The following is a 17,479-nucleotide window of genomic DNA, read 5'->3' as shown; positions in this document are numbered from 1 at the left end:
AGTTTTGCTTTTTCATCTGCCAGCAAAGTTGTCGAGCTGAGGCCACAGGCAAAGCCCTTTAAAGGAAGAGACACACTCTGAATACCAAAGGGTCCAGCTGGACCCTTGCACCCCCTCCCCTGCAGCGGCCTCTCGCACACCCTGGGGGCACTTCCGCCTTTTCCTTCTCCCCCGGGAGCAGGGTTCCTTGGAGACACCAATGCGGAGAGGGAAGAGCTCGCATCCCCAGCTGTGTGCCCTCCAGGGGAGCATCCTCAAGGCCAATCTTTCTCCCCTGGAGCATTAAAGGAAATGAACAGTCACAGGATCCTCTCCAAACAAACTTGGGCTGGGAAATTCCACGCAAGACCTACATGGGCGCAGATGTTTTCCCTAAAGTCAAGCCAGCCTCTCCTGCCTTCTTCCTGGAGGGAAAATACTTCCAGACAGTGCCTTTAAAGCAGAACAATGAACAATTAGCAAGTTCCACTGGGGCCCTGATGAACCGGCAAAGAAGAGTAACTCTCAGAAGCTGGAGGCCCCTTTGATCCAGACTGAGGTCCCAGAGACCCAGATCTGAGCCCCATTAAAATATTGTGCGGGGGGGGGGGGCACCTGCAGAAAGCACACAACTGCCTGGGTGGCATCCAGATTGGCAAATCTCAGGGCGATTTGCTCCCCCAGCAACAACACAGAGATGCTTAATAAATGCCAAGCTTCAACCAAGACGAATTTCAGCCACCCCCACTCCCCAAGACAGGAAACACCCGCTTCCCTTGGAAAGTGACTTCTAGAACATCCCTAAGATGATGAAAAGAATCAGAAGAAAAAAAAAAATGTTTTTTTAAAGGCCCTTTAGGGCAGAGACCTAAGCTAAGACTCAAGGAAGGGCCTGGACTAAGAAGGGCCTTGTCAGTCTTTTTTTTTTTTTTCTTTTTAGCTGCCCTGCGGCATATAGAGTTCTCAGGCCAGGGATCAATCCGAGCTGCAGGCTGCAGCAAAACCAGATCCTTCAACCCACTAGGCCGGGCCGGGAATCGAACCTTGTCCTGGTGCTGCCGAGACGCCGCCGATCCCGTTGCGCCACAGCAGGAGCTCCTTGTCAGTCATCTTCATCCCCAAATAGACTATCCACTACATTTCCTCACTGGGGAGAGAAAATGCCATGTAAGCTGTTTATGTCTCTGCCCTGGGAGGACACCTCTGACTGAAGCTTTACCAAATGACACAGTGTATCTAAATATATTTTTTAGCAAATTGAAAGTTAAAGGGAAAAGATTAAAATGACGACCTGACACAGTTTGAGTAATGACCAGCAGGACAGGTCTGGGTGCTATTTCACAACTGATGTGCTCCTGGGATTTCCAACGAACTTTCTGTTAAGAGAAAGCCCTCGGGAACATCCAAAATCCTGATGTTTGCAGCTCTAAAACTCTCAGACGCTGGAGCTCCACAAACACCTTGAAGGAAATGAAGCTGGGATGCTGACGGCAAACTGGGCCCAGCCATCAGCCCCCTAAGGCCATAGAGCTGCTAGGATCTGCCTCTTAGCAGGACTGGAGCAAACCTTGGGCAGAAGGGCTGCCCGCCCCCACCCCCGCCTCCACCCCACCATCGCCGGCCCAGAGCCAGTAGCTGCTGCTGCTTCCATTTAAGGAGAAAGCGGAGGAAACAGTGAAAGCTGCAAATGCAGAGGAAACAGCCCTTCTAAATAAGGAGGGCGGGCAGGTACAAAACCCGCAGGAAGTCCACCTCTTCAACAGGTAATTTACTGCACAGCCAGGAGATGCATTGTGCAGAAAGAAGGCCCACCTTCCGGGCCCCAGGAGCCAGGAGAGGGCTAAGAACGAGAGAACAAAGGTAATTTGCTGCTCACAGCACTGCCCCAGCCTCCCCCTAAGCCTCCGCACTGCCAGCCCACCGCCTTATCTACCCAGCAAGGAGCAGCTTCCTCGGCCAAGGAGATGCAGGTGGGGAGGAGAGACCAGCTAAGCGATGGAGAGGCAGCCTCGGGCGCACAGAAATTTAGGGGAAAAAAAAAAAAGATGTCTCAGAGGAGCAAACTCTCCAGGAGGGGAGGGAGGGGGCTGCTGTGCCTGAGAAGGGGAGGGGCTCCAACAGTTACCTGGGCAACCTGCAGCTTGCAATGCATTCTGGGACACGCGGAAGGAGCAGTTGGGCAGGGACCTGCTTCCTTTAACCCAGGGCACCCGCAGGATCCTGCGCTGCCACACGGTGGCGACAGGCAGGCCAAGCTCTGAACTGGCTGTGGGTCAAGTCCCACAGAACCTTAATGCCAGGGGTCCAGCCAAGCCTCTCCCTGCCCCTCCAAGTCCTCGACTGCCAGGCCTCTCAGTACAACTCGGTGTGGAGCAGATATGCCTAGGATTCTTTTTGCTAGTAATTCATCCATTCACGCATGCATTCATTCAATGAAGTATTTGCTGAGCACCTAGCATGTGCCAGGCCCTGTGCTAGGCATGGGGGACATGGGCATAAACAAGCAGAACGTCTTCTTACAGCTCACACTGCAATGAGAACAGTTAAAGAGACAAAGCAAATAACTATACACGTCGTATTGAGCTTTCTGAAGAATTCAAACAAAAGAATGATAATGCGGAGCTTGCCATGCACGGCTATTTTTATTTAAATTAAATACAATTAAAGATTCAGTTTCATGGAGTTCCTGTCGTGGCGCAGTGGTTAACGAATCCGACTAGGAACCATAAGATTGTGGGTTTGGTCCCTGGCCTTGCTCAGTGGGTTAACGATCCGGCGTTGCTGTGAGCTGTGGTGTAGGTTGCAGGTGCGGCTCGGATCCCGCGTTGCTGTGGCTCTGGCGTAGGCCGGTGGCTACAGCTCCGATTAGGCCCCTAGCCTGGGAACCTCCATATGCTGTGGGAGCGGCCCCAGAAATAGCAAAAAGAAAAAAAAAAGAGAGAGAGATTCAGTTTCTTGGTGTTCCTGCTGTGATGCAGTGGGTTAGGAATCCTACTGCAGCGGCTCAAGACTCCTACTGCAGCGGCTGGAGACACTGCGCAGGCACAGGTTCGATCCCTGGCCCAGCGCAGGGGGTTAAAAGGATCTGGCGTAGCCATAGCTGCAGCTCAGATTCAGTCCCTGGCCTGGGAACTTCCATATGCCAAGGGTCTGGCCATTTAAAAAAAGAAAAGAAAAAAAAGATTTTCAGTTTATCAAATGTACTACCCACATTTAGAGTGCTCAACAGCCAGGTGTGGCTAGTGGCTATCCTATGGGACAATGTGGATTATATGAACTTTCCATCATCAAGATTCTACTGGACAGCACTGGAGAGTAAAGGCAGGAAAACCTGCTGTGAATCGAAGCTGGAGAAGCAGCCGGCCATGCCAGCCTGGAGCAGAAGGCCTTCTGGGCAGCTTACAGCATGTGCCAAGGCTCTGAGGCACATGGGCACTGTCTGTTCAAAGAACACAAGTGACCAGTGTGCCCGTAGGCTCTGACAGGGCATTTGGATTTTAGACTAAAAGCAATGGAACGCAGACATTGGAAAGAACCATAATCTGAACTGTTTCAGGAAGAAGGGAGACGAAGGAAAAGGCGAAGGCAAAACCTGACTATCGGGTTTCTAGTCGGAGCAGCTGGGGGGTAGGGCGCCATGTGCTCACATGGGGAGCTGGGGTGGGGACTGGCTTCCTTTATATGTTTTTTGGGGGTTTGATTGTTTGTTTGTTTTTGAAATAAGCAAGGTCATCAGTTCCATTTTGGACACATTAAGCCTGGGTGCTCCATGAGAAACCCAAGAGGAAAAACAAAGTCAGCAGCTGGATATGTGGTTCTCAGATGAGAGGGATGAAGATAAATCGGAGCATTCTCCATACATAATAGTAATTAAATCCATGGTCAGGTGTCTTAGAGAAAAATAAACAAAGAAGGTGGCCAGGCCAAAGACTTGAGGACCCTTGCGTGGATAAATGGCCATGAGATTGTGAGGGGAGGGGACACGGGTCCAAGGCCTGTAGGATCAGGTGCCAGCAAAGTACAACTCACTCCCTGTTTTTGTAACTCGAATCTCACTGGGACACTGATAGGCTCAACCACTGTCTACCGCTGCTCTCACTCTCACAGCAACGTTGAGTTGTTGCAACAGAGACGGTACAGCCTACAAAGCCTAATGGGTTTACTATCTGACCCTTTGTAAAAAGTTTGCTGATCCCTTGATTCAAGCCACGCGGGGACCTCAGCCTCCTTACCTATAAAAATCCTGCCTCTTCATAGGAGCAGTGGATGTAATATTTCTATACTGGAAACCACCTGAGTCTACTCAGCGAGACTAAGAGGAAGAGCTTTTCACTCTCAGCTTCGACTCCGCAGCATCCTGCTCTGTTTCCACATTTGGTGAAGGCAAACGGCACCTACCCGCTCTCTAGACACAACTGCTTAAGTGAATCTGTAAATATAAACAGAGCCAGTGTCATCCAAGCCCCTGCTTGCGACGCAGAATGAATGTCTATGAGCAGCTCTGAGTCCGTTCCTACGGCCAACCAGTTTCCCCCAGACCCCGGTCCAACCTGACACACAAGCACGGTTTTCATGCAACAACTGCTTGCAATGCCTAAGTCCTCATCCTTAATCTGAGGGGAAAAGGACGGAATTGTTCAACATCCTTACCCCGGAACACTGCCCCAGCTCAGGCAACCCATCTGGCAGGAACAGCCAATCACATTTCAGGCTAAAATGGTTCCTAGGCAACCAAAAAACTATAGCCACAGACACAGGCTGCAGAAGGCGGAAAGAAACATGAAGATGGGGGCAGAGGGTCAATGGGGAGAGTGGCCCAGGACCCAGTGACCTGGATGTAATGCTACCCAGAGTCACTTAATCAATTCCCCAGTCCTAGCTGCTCACCCCACCATCAGCAGATGCCCTGTCCCAGGGCCCCAACAGAAAGGGGTACATAGGAGTTCCCATTGTGGCGCAGTGGTTAACGAATCCGACTAGGAACCATGAGGTTGCGGGTTCGATCCCTGCCCTTGCTCAGTGGGTTAAGGATCCGGCGTTGCCTTGAGCTGTGGTGTAGGTTGCAGTCGCGGCTCGGATCCCACGTTGCTGTGGCTGTGGTGTAGGTCAGCAGCTACAGCTCCGATTCAACCCCTAGCCTGGGAACCTCCATATGCCACAGGAGCGGCACTAGAAAAGGCAAAAAGCCAAAAAAAAAAAAAAAAAGAAAAAGAAAGAAAGGGGTAGCATGGCCCCTTGGACAATTGGCAGCTACCTGGAAGGCCCCAGAATGTTCCTGCCTTCAGCTACCTTAGAGAAAGCCAGCACATAAGCCCCAGAGAAAAGGGCCAGGCTTCTTCTGGACACGGGTACCTGGCCACAAGGCCCACGATGAAGATACTAAGAAATGATAACCCAGGAAAAGGCACCTGCTATAGGCTCAATGCTTGGTCCCCCTAAAATTTGTATGTTGATACTCTAACTCCCAATGTGACAGTTAAGAGGTGGGGATTTGGGGAAGTGATAAGGTCATGAGGGTGGAGCCTTTTAAGGGCTTTCGTGCCCTTGTAAAAAAAAGACACGTGCGAACTTGCTTTTCTCTCTTTCTTCCTCTCTCTCTTTCACCGCCTTGTGAGGACAAGGCGGCGTCTAAAAACCAGGAATTACTACACAGTGGATCTGCCCACACGCTGATCTTGGATGTCCCAATCGCCAGAAGGACCAGAAATAAATACCTGTCGTTTAAACCACCGCATCTGTGGCATTTTTGTAATCACAACCTGAACTAAGCATCTTCAGGACTCAGACAACTCCTGTTCTACAGACAACTTTGCAGCTTATTCAGTTTCAGGGGGAAGAAAAAAAAATGGCTCATCATGTTGTCCCGTGACAATATCCAAAGCGAAATGTGCTTCTAGGAACTGAGAAGCCCCCGTTCGGAATGTTGTCATTTAAGCTAAACGACTTAGCCAAGGGTCTCCTTAAGAAACAAGGCTTTGAAAGAGATCCTATGAGACCTAAAGAAAGATCCTGCCAGGAGCCCCAGTGGCCCTTTAGGGACTTCAGAGCCACTGACATGCTGGCAATTTGCAGGCACAGATCCTTCCTGCTTTTGCCGCTGTCTGATGCTTCTGCCTTCTCAGAGTCTTTACAGAGGTGGGACTTCACTTCTGTGAAATCCTAAGAGGCAGGTGGGACAAGATAAGAGTCACTGGACTCTCTCAGCAGCGTCCAGGTTGAAAGAGAGGGTCAGGAGCCACACGAGGATGGAAGGGACCCAAACTCCACTTTCCCATCTGTGATCGCAACTGCAAGAAGAGCTCCAACCCCCATCCCGGAACGAGCCAACCTAGTGCAGATGGCACCCAAGCCCTCTGGGGTCCTGGCCACCGTCTCAGTGGTAATTCTGATCCCACCTGCATCTCAAGTCCCAGCCCAAACTCATCAACTTCCCCCAAATGTGCTCCTAATCCTGTTTCCTCACCTTGGCAAGTGCCACATCCTTTTCTTGGTCATCTGAGCATAAACCCTCCACTTGTATGTGTCTTTAACCTTCCCTCCTTGTCCCATCAATCACCAGGGCCTGTTGCTTCATCCTTCTTGACTTCTCTCCATCCATCCTGGCCCTTCCATTTTGATCCTCAAGGGTCCACACCGGCTTGAGTTTCCCTATCTGCGATTCATTTTTTCAGAGCCCGGGCCATGTGCCGAGCCACAGGCGAAGCAGGTTGAACTTGCTCAGGGAGCCACCACTTTCACTCTCAGATGCTAATGGCCTCTGGCTGCCCCTCCGTGGCCAGGGTGTGGCAATTTTCAGGAAGCCGAGGGAGCCCCTGGGATGAGGGTCTCCCGGCCTCACAAAGGACAAAGTACTTAATGCTGCTTCTCTTAGCAGAAGCCAAGCCACCAGGGGCTGCGGCGGAAGGAGGACACAGACAGCGGGTCTAATCAATAGACTGAGACCACATTTACTCCCGCCCCTTTCCTGTGTGTGTTTCCCATCCGTCTGTGCTGAGAGGTAAGTGTTTTCTGTGGCAGAATTCTCCTCTCCCCGCCATCCCTCTTCTTTTTGGAAACAATGGTTTCTGTTGCCACCAGAACTTCTTTCCCAGACTAGAAAGCAGCAGCTAGAGAAGGGCCAGTGGTTTCTCATGGACAGGATGGAGAGCACCGCCTCTCTCAGCGCTTCCCCAACTTTTCAGCCTAAAAATCCCCTGGGCATCTTGACATCACTGGTTAAACTGGAGATTCTGACTTAGCCCAGCTGGAGCGAGGGCTAAGATTCTGCCTTTCTACCAAGCTAGGGGAAGCAGATGCTGCTGTCTGTGGGCCATCCTAGGAGTAGCAAGCGACTTAAACACCTGAACCCCCGTCCCCCGCCGCCCCACCTCCCAGTCGCATGTGCCATCCTGCACCTTCAGTCTGCTGCTATACCCCAAAGGGGAGACCAAGACCCTTGATCCTCCTCCTTCTCCCACGCACTCGTGTACAGAACAAAGCTACCAGCTGGGGCTGCAAAAGCTGCCCAAAGGCACCCCAAACCTGAATCCAGGACAGAAATCCTAAAGCCAAAAAAACTTCCCTGCGGAGACTTCCAAATCATTCCTGTCTTTCTCTGTCTTTAAGTCTCTCTCTTCCACTCGGGCCCTTCTTAACTTGATCTGTCACAGGGAACCACCAGCAAAAAAGAAAATGTTTGGTCCAGATACCCGTTGCCAGGGACCTTGCGGCAGGTGTGCACCCTGAGTCTGGCACCATCCCCGCAGCCCTGACAGCACCATCTTGCTGTGGGAGCTGCTTTCTTGCCAGGGACCACGTGCTCCGATGTCTGGCGTATTATTCATGTGCATGTGGTGTTAGGTGCATGGAAACACATACGACCATCAAAGACTTGAGCCTGTGCAGAAAAGGGGCTGCTCTCCTAATACATTTTTTAAAATCTCTAGATGGTAAATGAGCAAATCTGTAGTAGAAAAACAAACCCCAGTGATCAAGACAGCAGAGATGCGATTTTAGAGAATAATTGCCAGGAGGGGTACCAGCCCCAAACCTTTCCACTCCCTCCATTTTTCTAAACCACCAACGTTAGGGGATGGAGAGTGGGATTTCATGAAGGAAGAGAGAGACTCTCTTAAAGATCCCTCTCGGAGACATTTGAGAAGGAGCAGTTTACAGGGAGAGAAGACAGGCTGGTGCATATGGACCAGCTCAGCCCAGGCGATATTTGAGAAGAGGCTTCCATCACGAGGTGCCTGTCCAGCCTGGACTTTTCACACCACAATCCCCAGAGGGTAGACTGAGGGGGGACTTGCCCCAAGCAGGAGCTTCTCCCTAACAGGATCTCTCCCAGTGCATCCTTCAGCCAACAGAATCCTGGTCATTTATTACTCAACTGGGAAAAGGGGTGAGGAGAGGTGAACTCCATTCCCAAGGCTCAAGGAGAGTTATTTTCCCCAAATACGGTCCCATTATCTTTTCCAGGTCTCTCTGAAGCTTCTCCACAGGCCTGAGCCTCATAGCCAGTAAGTGCTTACCACTCTTTAACCGATGTCCAGTTTAGAGACTTTTTAAAATAGGTCGAAACTGTTCTTTTCGGCTTGGTCCCTCAGGGTAGTACGTATTTCCATACCCCTAACAATACCACACATGAACGAAAAAACAGGCCAGGCATAACGCAGGACTCGCGGCACTCAACCCCCCCCCAAAAAACAAAAACAAAACAAAAAACCCTCCAACATGATGCGCCTCCATTGTAACATGATGCTTTCTCGAGCTACAGGGAGAAGACAAATGATCGGTGCACACCTGCTCCTGAGCACGGTTCACTGCTAAGAGCCTGGAAAACCATGAGGCTCAGCCTAGCATTACATCACCATGCTGGGCCAGCGCCTCATTCAAACCCGGGCCCGGGGACGCGTGAGGAAGGCTCACACAGCAGCCCCTACTACCACACGCAGACCAATCCCGGGAATCTTTTCACCTACACATCAAGGGCTCGCAGGAGTCGACCGCTGTACCACCCCCACCTGCAAATCGCCACAAAACACTCTTCTCTGAAACACAATCTTCCCTTTGGGACAGGAGAGCAGGTAAGGCTGGGACGTGGAGGCCTACAAGCCTGACCTGCTGAATTATGGTTCAGCAGTCGAATCTATTCAACACACTCCATCCTCCAGACATGCCCCGGGTAGGTAGTGGAGACGACCACATAGAAATGGCAATTCTAATAAACATCCATCCAGGATAAAAGCCACCTCTGAGCACACTGGGGCTCTGTGGTTTAGCGCAATGAAGGGATTCCTGGATGGCTGCACCGTCTAGGGCTGCCTGGACCAATGGACCAATGACAGGACTGTTTGGCTGGCTTTACTAATAATAGCAAGCGGCCTCCGCCTCAACAGTATTCACCAGCCAGTGAGTGTGTGGATGCTTAGGCTAACCAGCGACGCTCCACTCCGTCTGCCTAGCCATGTGAGTGGCTGCCCCTAAACCGGTCTGTCTACATGAGCAGGGCACTGCCACACTCAAGGATTCTTCTCAAGAGGCCCTTGTGGATGCCCGGCTGTTCCCTTGCAGGAAATACCACTGTGCGGGGGGTGCAGAGTTAAGATGCCGACAGCACAAGGAGCCCCCCAGCATGCACTGGGCTCCTGAACAACCGACACATTTCAGAGGGTCATTGTGGTTCCCCGCCCCCGCAGCATCCTGGGGCTGCCGGACGCTCCAGCCTGAGGGGGCCCAACATGCTAGAAGGGGGAGCCACCAGGTGAAAGCATGCAAGGCTGCGGAGAACAGCGGGCCAGCCCCAGCTCCAGGCTGCACCGGCATCGGGAGAGGCCACACTAACAAAGCCCCGGCAGCCTCGCCTCCTCCCGGGTGGGGGTGGGGGGAGCTCCAGGGGCCAAGCGGACCACTTACATTGCCTCGGAAGCCTCCAGGCTCAGGTCGCTGGCTGGGACTGGCTGCAGAGACTGCGACCCTCCCATCGTCGCTGCGCCCTGGCGAGCAGGCTAGCCGCGAGCAGGGCCAGCGTCCTGGCACGATTCCTCCAGCGGGAGCCCGGGGCGGGCCGGCCGGCGGCCGGGGCTGCTGCACTGCAGATGGGAGCAGCTGCTGGCATCCGTGGCGGCGGCGGTGGCGGGGAGCAGCGGCTCGGGGCCCAAGCAGGAGTCCGGGGAGCGAGCGCCGCGGAAGTGTGCGCGCGAGGGTGGCCGGCGCGCGCTCAAGTGTGTGCGCGAGTGTGGACGGCGCGCGCGGCTCTGCCCCGGGCGCGCGAGTGTGAGCGTGAGCGCCGGTGTGGTCCGAAAGGATCTGCTCTTAAAGCCCCCGGCAGCCCGGCTCCGGTGTATGACACGGTGATGTCATCATCACCGTGCAGCCCCCGACGCCCGCATCTTCACAAAGCTTCCCTGCTGTCTCCGGAAACGGGGCCAGGAGGAGGGAGGGAGAAGACCCTCCCTCTCCACCCAAGTCGCCTCCCTCAGCCTCCCCCAACCTCGCCCCGACCGCCGGCATTGTGTGGCTTTGAAATGCAAATGCACTGCGGGCCGGGGAGCCCGGGCCCCTGGAGGGAGGGGCGTGGTGGTCTCGGCCCGGCCGACCGCAGCCGGAGTGGGGGGTATTCTCATTCCGGCTGGCTTCTCCCTCCAGGAGGAAGGAAATGGACTCTCCCGATGGCCGGGCCAGCAGGTAAACAGGCTGCAGCGGGAAAAGTGCAAGATGTGTGCAGTAGCCCCCGCTGCTTCCGCCTCCTTCAGGTGGGTGGCCAGGCCCTGGAACTCACTGAGGCCTGTACCAGGGAGATGCCAGGGCCTAGCTCCCCGCTTTCTTCTACCGGGGAGCCCAGGTAGGGCCTCCAAGGACACCTTGGCTCACACACCTTGGGGGTCGGGGGCCAGGGGCAAGCTGGGGAGAAAGAGGCACAGCTTGCTAGAGTCTGTGGCCCCAGCTTTGGCCACCAGAGGAGGACTCCGCAAAGGAGCCCCAAGCCAGGGCTCATCCTAAACCGTCAAAGGCCCAGCAAGCTGAGAGGCCCACATCAGACCCCTAAGGCCATGAAGGTGTCCTAGGAGAAGGCTGCCTCCATGACACACCATCAAACCGCCCATCTCTGTGATTCTAAACACAGGCTGGGCCTGCAGGAATGTCAGTACCCCCTACCACCACCACCTCTGTTCCCCTGCTGGGGCCGTGCCCAATGAGCCAGGTCCCCCCACATGGGCTCTGGCGGGCTCCAAGGCCCTTCAGACTTGCTTGAACTCCCAGGTCTGTTCATCAAAGGCTACTAGAGAAAGATCTCCTTTCCTTTTGCTTTAGGTGGTGTGGGGGGACCCCCTGGGAACTGACCATGCATCTGTGATCTGAGCTCCAAAGGCACTCACAGCTGAATTAAAGTGGAACCTCTGATGGGTACACTTAATATACTTTCCCAGCAATTCTTTACCCCATAGCCCAGTCAGCCTAAAATGCATCTAAATTGTGGCCAAAAGAAAAAATAACATGAAAACAAAACCACTCAAAACATTTTGAAGTGTCCTCCAACACACTGAGTGTTTTCTAAAACTGTGATTATGAATGTTTGGACGGGGGCTTCTGAAGTTGTGGCTCCCGCTGTCAGGATAGTTCTAGAGCTGCACGGTTCGATGACTTTCCCCTGCTCATATTTAAGATCCGTGTCAAACAAAGAGGCAGAAAATCACAATTGTTTCCCCGAGCTACGACATCATGGAATTGCCAGGCAACACTGAGGTTTATTTTCTCAAATGTATATGAAAAGAGCTAATGCTTGTGTCAGTCTCACAGGGGAGGTGACTGTCAGGGGGTGGCCTGGTGCGGCTCCCTCTAGAAAGCACCTCCCAGGAAACTGTCACTCACTGTCAGGTCTCGGTGTCATCTGATGACAGGGATACGGAGACTGGCTCATCTTGATATTCGTGGCATCCCGAGGGTTTGTTCTCCTATCAAAAAATAGACCTCTCAGGCCCCTTATGCAGCTTGAAGTCTAAGAACCTTACCACGTGGAGCTGAAAAAGTCATATAAGCGTGAACCTAAATTATATTTTACAGGAAAGGAACCCCTTCCCCGTGCGCTGAAGAACTGGGCACTAGGAAATTACATGAGAGAAACAAATGAGAAAAATCATTGGAACTCATCTGCTAACTTTTTTTTCACGACACAGACCCTTCCAAGTTGTCCTTACCCTTAAGTAGGGCTTTGCTACAATAACGAGAGAGCGCTTCGAAATGAGACGGGAGTTCAAATCCTGACTTCTCCCTTGTTTGCTGTGTGGCCTTGAGTCAGTTGCTTAACCACACTGAGCCTCTGCTTCCTTAGCTGACAAAAGAGAGCAGGGAATTGGGAAAATGAGATGATAGGTATGAATGCCTGGGACTGAAACTGTGATTGGTCCTGGAGCAGTGGTAACTCTCTTTCTTCCTTTGTAAGAAATATTTTCCCTTAAGTGTAGCACCAAAAAGAAAATGAGGAAGCATTACAGTGAAGTGCTTTTATTTAGAATCCAAACAATCCTAAAGTTATAACATAGTGACACTTCAGTTAGTAGGCTGACACCATCTAATTTTTTTTTTTTTTTTTTTTTTTGGCCACATCTGAGGCATATGGAAGTTCCCAGGTCAGGGACTGAACCCACACCACAGCAGCAATCTGAACCACTGCAGTGACAACGCCAGATTCTTAACCTGCTGTGCCACAAGGGACCTCCAGATACCATTTCACTGATGTTAAAAACATGACTGGGAGTTCCTGTTGTGGTGGCTGAGCAGGTTAAGGACCTGATGTTGTCTCCATGAGAACACAGGTTCCATCCCTGGCTTCACTCAGTGGGTTCAAGATCCAGCATTGCCATAAGCTGTGGCATAGGGCGCAGATGTGCCTTGGATCCAGTGCTGCCATGGCTGTGACGGAGGCCAGCAGCTACAGCTCCGATTCAACCCCTAGCCTGGGAACTTCCATGTGCTGCAGGTGCAGCCATAAAAAAAAAGGAAAAAAAAAGACCAAGAACCAGGGGAAACCCAAATGCAATCTGGACATCACTGAGGTCAACACAACTGAAAGCAGCGCGTTACTGGTTTGTAGAATGTGCTTCTGAAAGAACCTCTCACACACGCTTCTAAGACCTTTTGATGCTACTTTACACATAGTGGAAAACAAGCTTGGTTATCTGGCAATTCAGCCTCAGAAAAAAAGGAAAGCTTAAAAAAAAAAAATGGGCAGGGAGTGACTCGAGAGGAAAAGGGCTGTGCCACGGACTAAGTGTTTGTGTCCTCGCCAAAATTTCACATGTTGAAGGCCTAATACCCAATTTGATGGTATCTGGAGGTGGGGCCTTTGGGATGTAATTAGGCTTAGAGTAGGTCACAAGAGCCTGCTCATGATGGGATTAACGCCTTTATAAAAAGATAGGCACATAATCTCTCCCTCTCCCCCCCCACCCCCGCTCTTTTTTTTTTTTTTTTTTAATTTCTTATGGCCACATTTTTTTATGGCATATGGAAGTTCCCAGCCAGGGATTGAATCCGAGCTGCAGCTACTACCTGCACTGCAGCTGTGGCAATGCTGTATCCTTAACCCACTGTGCGGGGCCAGGGATCCAACCCACGCCTCCAAAGTGACCAGAGCCACAGCAGTCTGATTCTTAACCCGCTGCACCACAGCAGGAATTACTCCCCGCTCTTTGAGGACATAGCAAGAAGGCAGCTGTCTGCAAACCAGGAACAGGGCTCTCCCTAAGAACCCGACCATGCTGGCGGCTTGATCTCAGACTTCCAGCCTCCAGAACTATAAGAAAGAAATGTTTGTGTTTAAGCCACTTGGTCCAAGTTATCTTTGTTACAGCAGCCCCAGCTGACCAACCAAGACAGCCTGCTTAAGATACGCTGATAGGACCAAGACCAACTAACACAAAGGGAAAAGATTAAAAACAAAACACAAAACTATCCAAGTCAGACCAAGGAAATCTGAAACACCAGCAATCCAAGGCCATTTAACCCAGCTTAAAAGCTCCTCCATAGACCCAGGGTTCTGGGTGTCCACAAGAACTGCTGATGGCAGAGCCACCACCCCGCTATGCCCCACTCCTGCCTCTTTACTGCCTTCCCCTCCTCTCTCCCTCACCCCACCCCTCCCCAAATCATGCTGAAGAGGTTTGTATGGTAAGAAAGCACAGATTCCAGAGTTCCCGTCATAGCTCAGTGGTTAACATGAGGATGTGGGTTCGACCCCTGGCCTCGCTCTGTGGGTTAAGGATCCAGCGTTGCCATGAGCTGTGGTGTAGGTTGCAGACACCGCTCAGATCCCGCAGTTGCTGTGGCTATGGTGTAGGCCATCGGCTACGGCTCCAATGGGACCCTCTAGCCTGGGAACCTCCATATACCGCAGGTGCGGCCCTAAAAAGACAGAAAGACAAAAAAAAAAAAAAAACCCAGAAAGCACAGATTCCTTCTAAAATTATTAAAATGCAAACAGTTAGCATTGCAATCACACCTTCCCCCGAGTATTCAAACTTGGCACTGAGCACCCACTTGAGCCAGGCTTTTGGCTGCAGACAGGTCCCGTTGGTACCCGCTGCTTCGTCCCGGCCTTCCTTCCCAAAGGTGCTGCCTTCACCTGGCTGGCTGCTCTGTTTCTTGCCCAGCCCACACTCGACTCCAATGCTTCTAACCATGGCTCTCATGAGACCCTGAACTCAAACAGCCCCTCTGGCCAGCTTTGGACCAGAGCATGGCTATTCTAAGACACGAAAGGTAGGCTAGGGCACTTAGATGGGCTCCACCGCCAGCCTTCCTACTGAGGTCCCCAAGACATCCTAGAACCCTGGGTAAATCAAGGAAGGCACTATCATTTCTAGAACAATTAGCAATTCCATATATATTAATGCACTTCGCATGTGTCTGGCCTACAAATGTCGAATAAGATGAGTCTATTTTCAAGTTTCTTACTGACACATACTAGAAGGATCAGCAAACCCGCCAGATCCCTGTAATTGAGAGAGAAACTACATGGTATAGGCTCTTAAATCCCATTAGGGTCCAAGGGACTGGGCCATAGTCAGAAAGGGCAAGTCATTTGAGGCACCTCTGACACCCCAAGAAAAACAAACTTGAGCGGCTTTATCTTTCACTCCAGCCTCAGGAAGTCTCCAGTTGCCATAGCAGCAAAACTCTCTAAACAGGACCAATGGACCCCGTGCTGCTAATTAGCCCAAGCACACTCGCTAAAGGAAAGTAGGTCAGATCACAGAAAAATCCATCTAGAGAGCCTTAAGAATGTAAATACAGATGGAGAACGGGCCTGGGCAAGATCCTGTTTCTTCAAGTCCCTGGCCTCCACCCTCACGGAGGGACCGTGGGGAGGCCACACAGAAGCACGTGGACCTTCGCTTCAGGAAGCCCCCTCTTCAGATGGACTCCTGGCCCTGATGTGTTATTTTCACCCACTTGCAACTTGTTCCTTCAACTGAGGCTCCAAAAAGTCCAGCCCCACACCCCACAACTCCACCCGGCATGTGGCTAACTGCCCCTCCTAAGATTCTAAGAGCCAGGAGCTGTTAGATTTCAGACCCAAGTTCAACAACCACATGTAACAGGAGCCTGAAATTAGCCAAGCCTACCAGTGAGCAGGACCAGGTGGCAGGTCAAGAATGGCATCTTGGGGAGTTCCCGTCGTGGCGCAGTGGTTAACGAATCTAAGAACCATGAGGTTGCAGGTTCGATCCCTGGCCTTGCTCAGTGGGTTAAGGATCCGGCGTTGCCGTGAGCTGTGGTGTAGGTTGCAGACGTGACTCGGATCCCGCGTTGCTGTGGCTCTGGCGTAGGCCGGTGGCTACAGCTCCGATTGGACCCCTAGCCTGGGAACCTCCATATGCTGTGGGATCGGCCCAAGAAATGGCAAAAAGACAAAAAAAAAAAAAAAAGAATGGCATCTTGCTGGCACATTCTCCACCCAGGTTTTACAAATGGTGGGTCCATTTTCCTGGGCTTTTGGAGACACAGCTTTTCTGTCATGCGACCTCGCTCCAAAAGCTGTCAACCGCCTTCCAGGAAAAAATCCCAGTTCGCTATCCTGGCCCCGATCCTTGATCCTGACACTGGCTCCATCCTACATTTGAGTGGGACCGAGGTCTCTGCTATGACCTCACTGCCAAGGAGGTGCCCCTCCCAGCCTCTCCAGCTCTCCCAGTTCCTCCCATGCCTCAGGGCCCAGCTCCCCGGTCAGCTTCTGGGAGGGCTCAGCCTCGTCCAGCCCACGGACTCCTCCTCCTTGGCTCAACCCCTAGCAGATCGAAGCCTTGGTGCTCTCTCGCTTTATCAGAGCCTCACTCTGCCGGCGTGTCTGCTGTCCCCTGGCTCCGGCCCGCCGTGCCCCCATCCCCCGTCAGAGCTTCATAAACTCAGAGAACTTGGGAACAGGTCCCGGCAAAAGTCTTCAATCTTATGATGAAGAGAGAAAAGGGAGAAGATTGTCGGGGTCCTTCCTGTACAGGGCCACAGGGCTGGTTCATCTTCTACACACCCACTTTAGTATTATTATTATTATTTGTCTTTTTAGGGCCGCACCCGCGGCATATGGAGGTTCCCAGGCTGGGGGTCAATTCGGAGCTGGAGCCGCCGGCCCACACCACAGCCACAGCAACGCAGGATCTGAGCCACGTCTTTGACCTACTCCACAGCTCACGGCAATGCTGGATCCTTAACCCACTGAGCGAGGCCAGAGATCGAACCTGCGTCCTCATGGATGTTAGTCGGGTTTGTGAACCGCTGAGCCACGACAGGACCGCTTACACGCCCACGTTAAATCTCACATGCTCCCCCTGGGGAGTCTGCATGGCTCTTCCGGGCTGAAGAGCCAGCTCATGTAAAACGCCATCTGCTCTGAGGTTTGAGGTTTGCTTGTTCTCGCTTTGAAAGAGGCTGATCTACCACATCTTCCTCACCATTTACACCTGAGAATGTTCGCGTTCTTTTTGTCTTTCCTGGCGTGCCCGTGGCATGCTGAAGTTCCCAGGCCAGGGATCAGACTCACGCCACAGCAGTGACCACACCAGAACACCTACACCTGAGATCTTTCAAAGCTGCTTCCATGCAAGGACAACCCCAAAGGCTGGCTACTCTTCATGGGGGAAAAATCCTTTTAATTCTACTATGATAGAAGATGAAGGTTGAGAGTTTTACTGTGAGACCGAGGAAGGCACCCCAAAATGCGCTAAAAAAAGAAATCAGTGAAGAGAGATCAGACTCATTTTTATTTTATTTTATTTATTTATTTTTGCTTTTTAGGGCCACATTCGCAGCATATGGAGGTTCCCAGGCTAGGGGTCAAATCGGAGCTATGGCTGCCGGCCTGCACCACAGCTCACAGCAACGCCAGATCCTTAACCCACTGAGCAAGGCCAGGGATCGAACCCGCAACCTCATGGTTCCTAGTCGGATTTGCTTCCGCTGCGCCAGGATGGGAACTCCACTTTTGTTTTAAAATTAAGAATTCAGGATACATTTTTCCTGA

At 52.0% G+C, this 17,479-nt stretch overlaps 1 protein-coding gene across 50 annotated transcripts in view; it reads right to left on the bottom strand.

Moving 5' to 3' along the window:
• Positions 1–17,479, bottom strand: part of TACC2 (transforming acidic coiled-coil containing protein 2) — a 227,829-nt gene that overhangs the window by 69,563 nt on the left and 140,787 nt on the right. For 3 of the 50 annotated variants that reach the window (XM_084992645.1, XM_084992647.1, XM_084992646.1), the window contains exon 1: positions 9,877–10,155. The exons of 46 other annotated variants lie outside the window; for them this stretch is intronic. In XM_084992645.1, the coding sequence (XP_084848771.1) occupies positions 9,877–9,944 (68 nt within the window). In that variant the 5' untranslated portion in view covers positions 9,945–10,155. 50 annotated transcript variants of the gene reach the window in all.

Source organism: Sus scrofa, chromosome 14 (genome assembly GCF_054392235.1).
Source record: "Sus scrofa isolate SSC_HxYL_T2T_F1_AM1 chromosome 14, Sscrofa_HxYL_maternal_Yorkshire_Landrace_v2.0, whole genome shotgun sequence".
NCBI lineage: Eukaryota > Metazoa > Chordata > Mammalia > Artiodactyla > Suidae > Sus > Sus scrofa.
The sequence above is the reverse complement of the archived record's forward strand: the minus strand, read 5'-3'. Positions and strand labels throughout refer to the sequence as shown.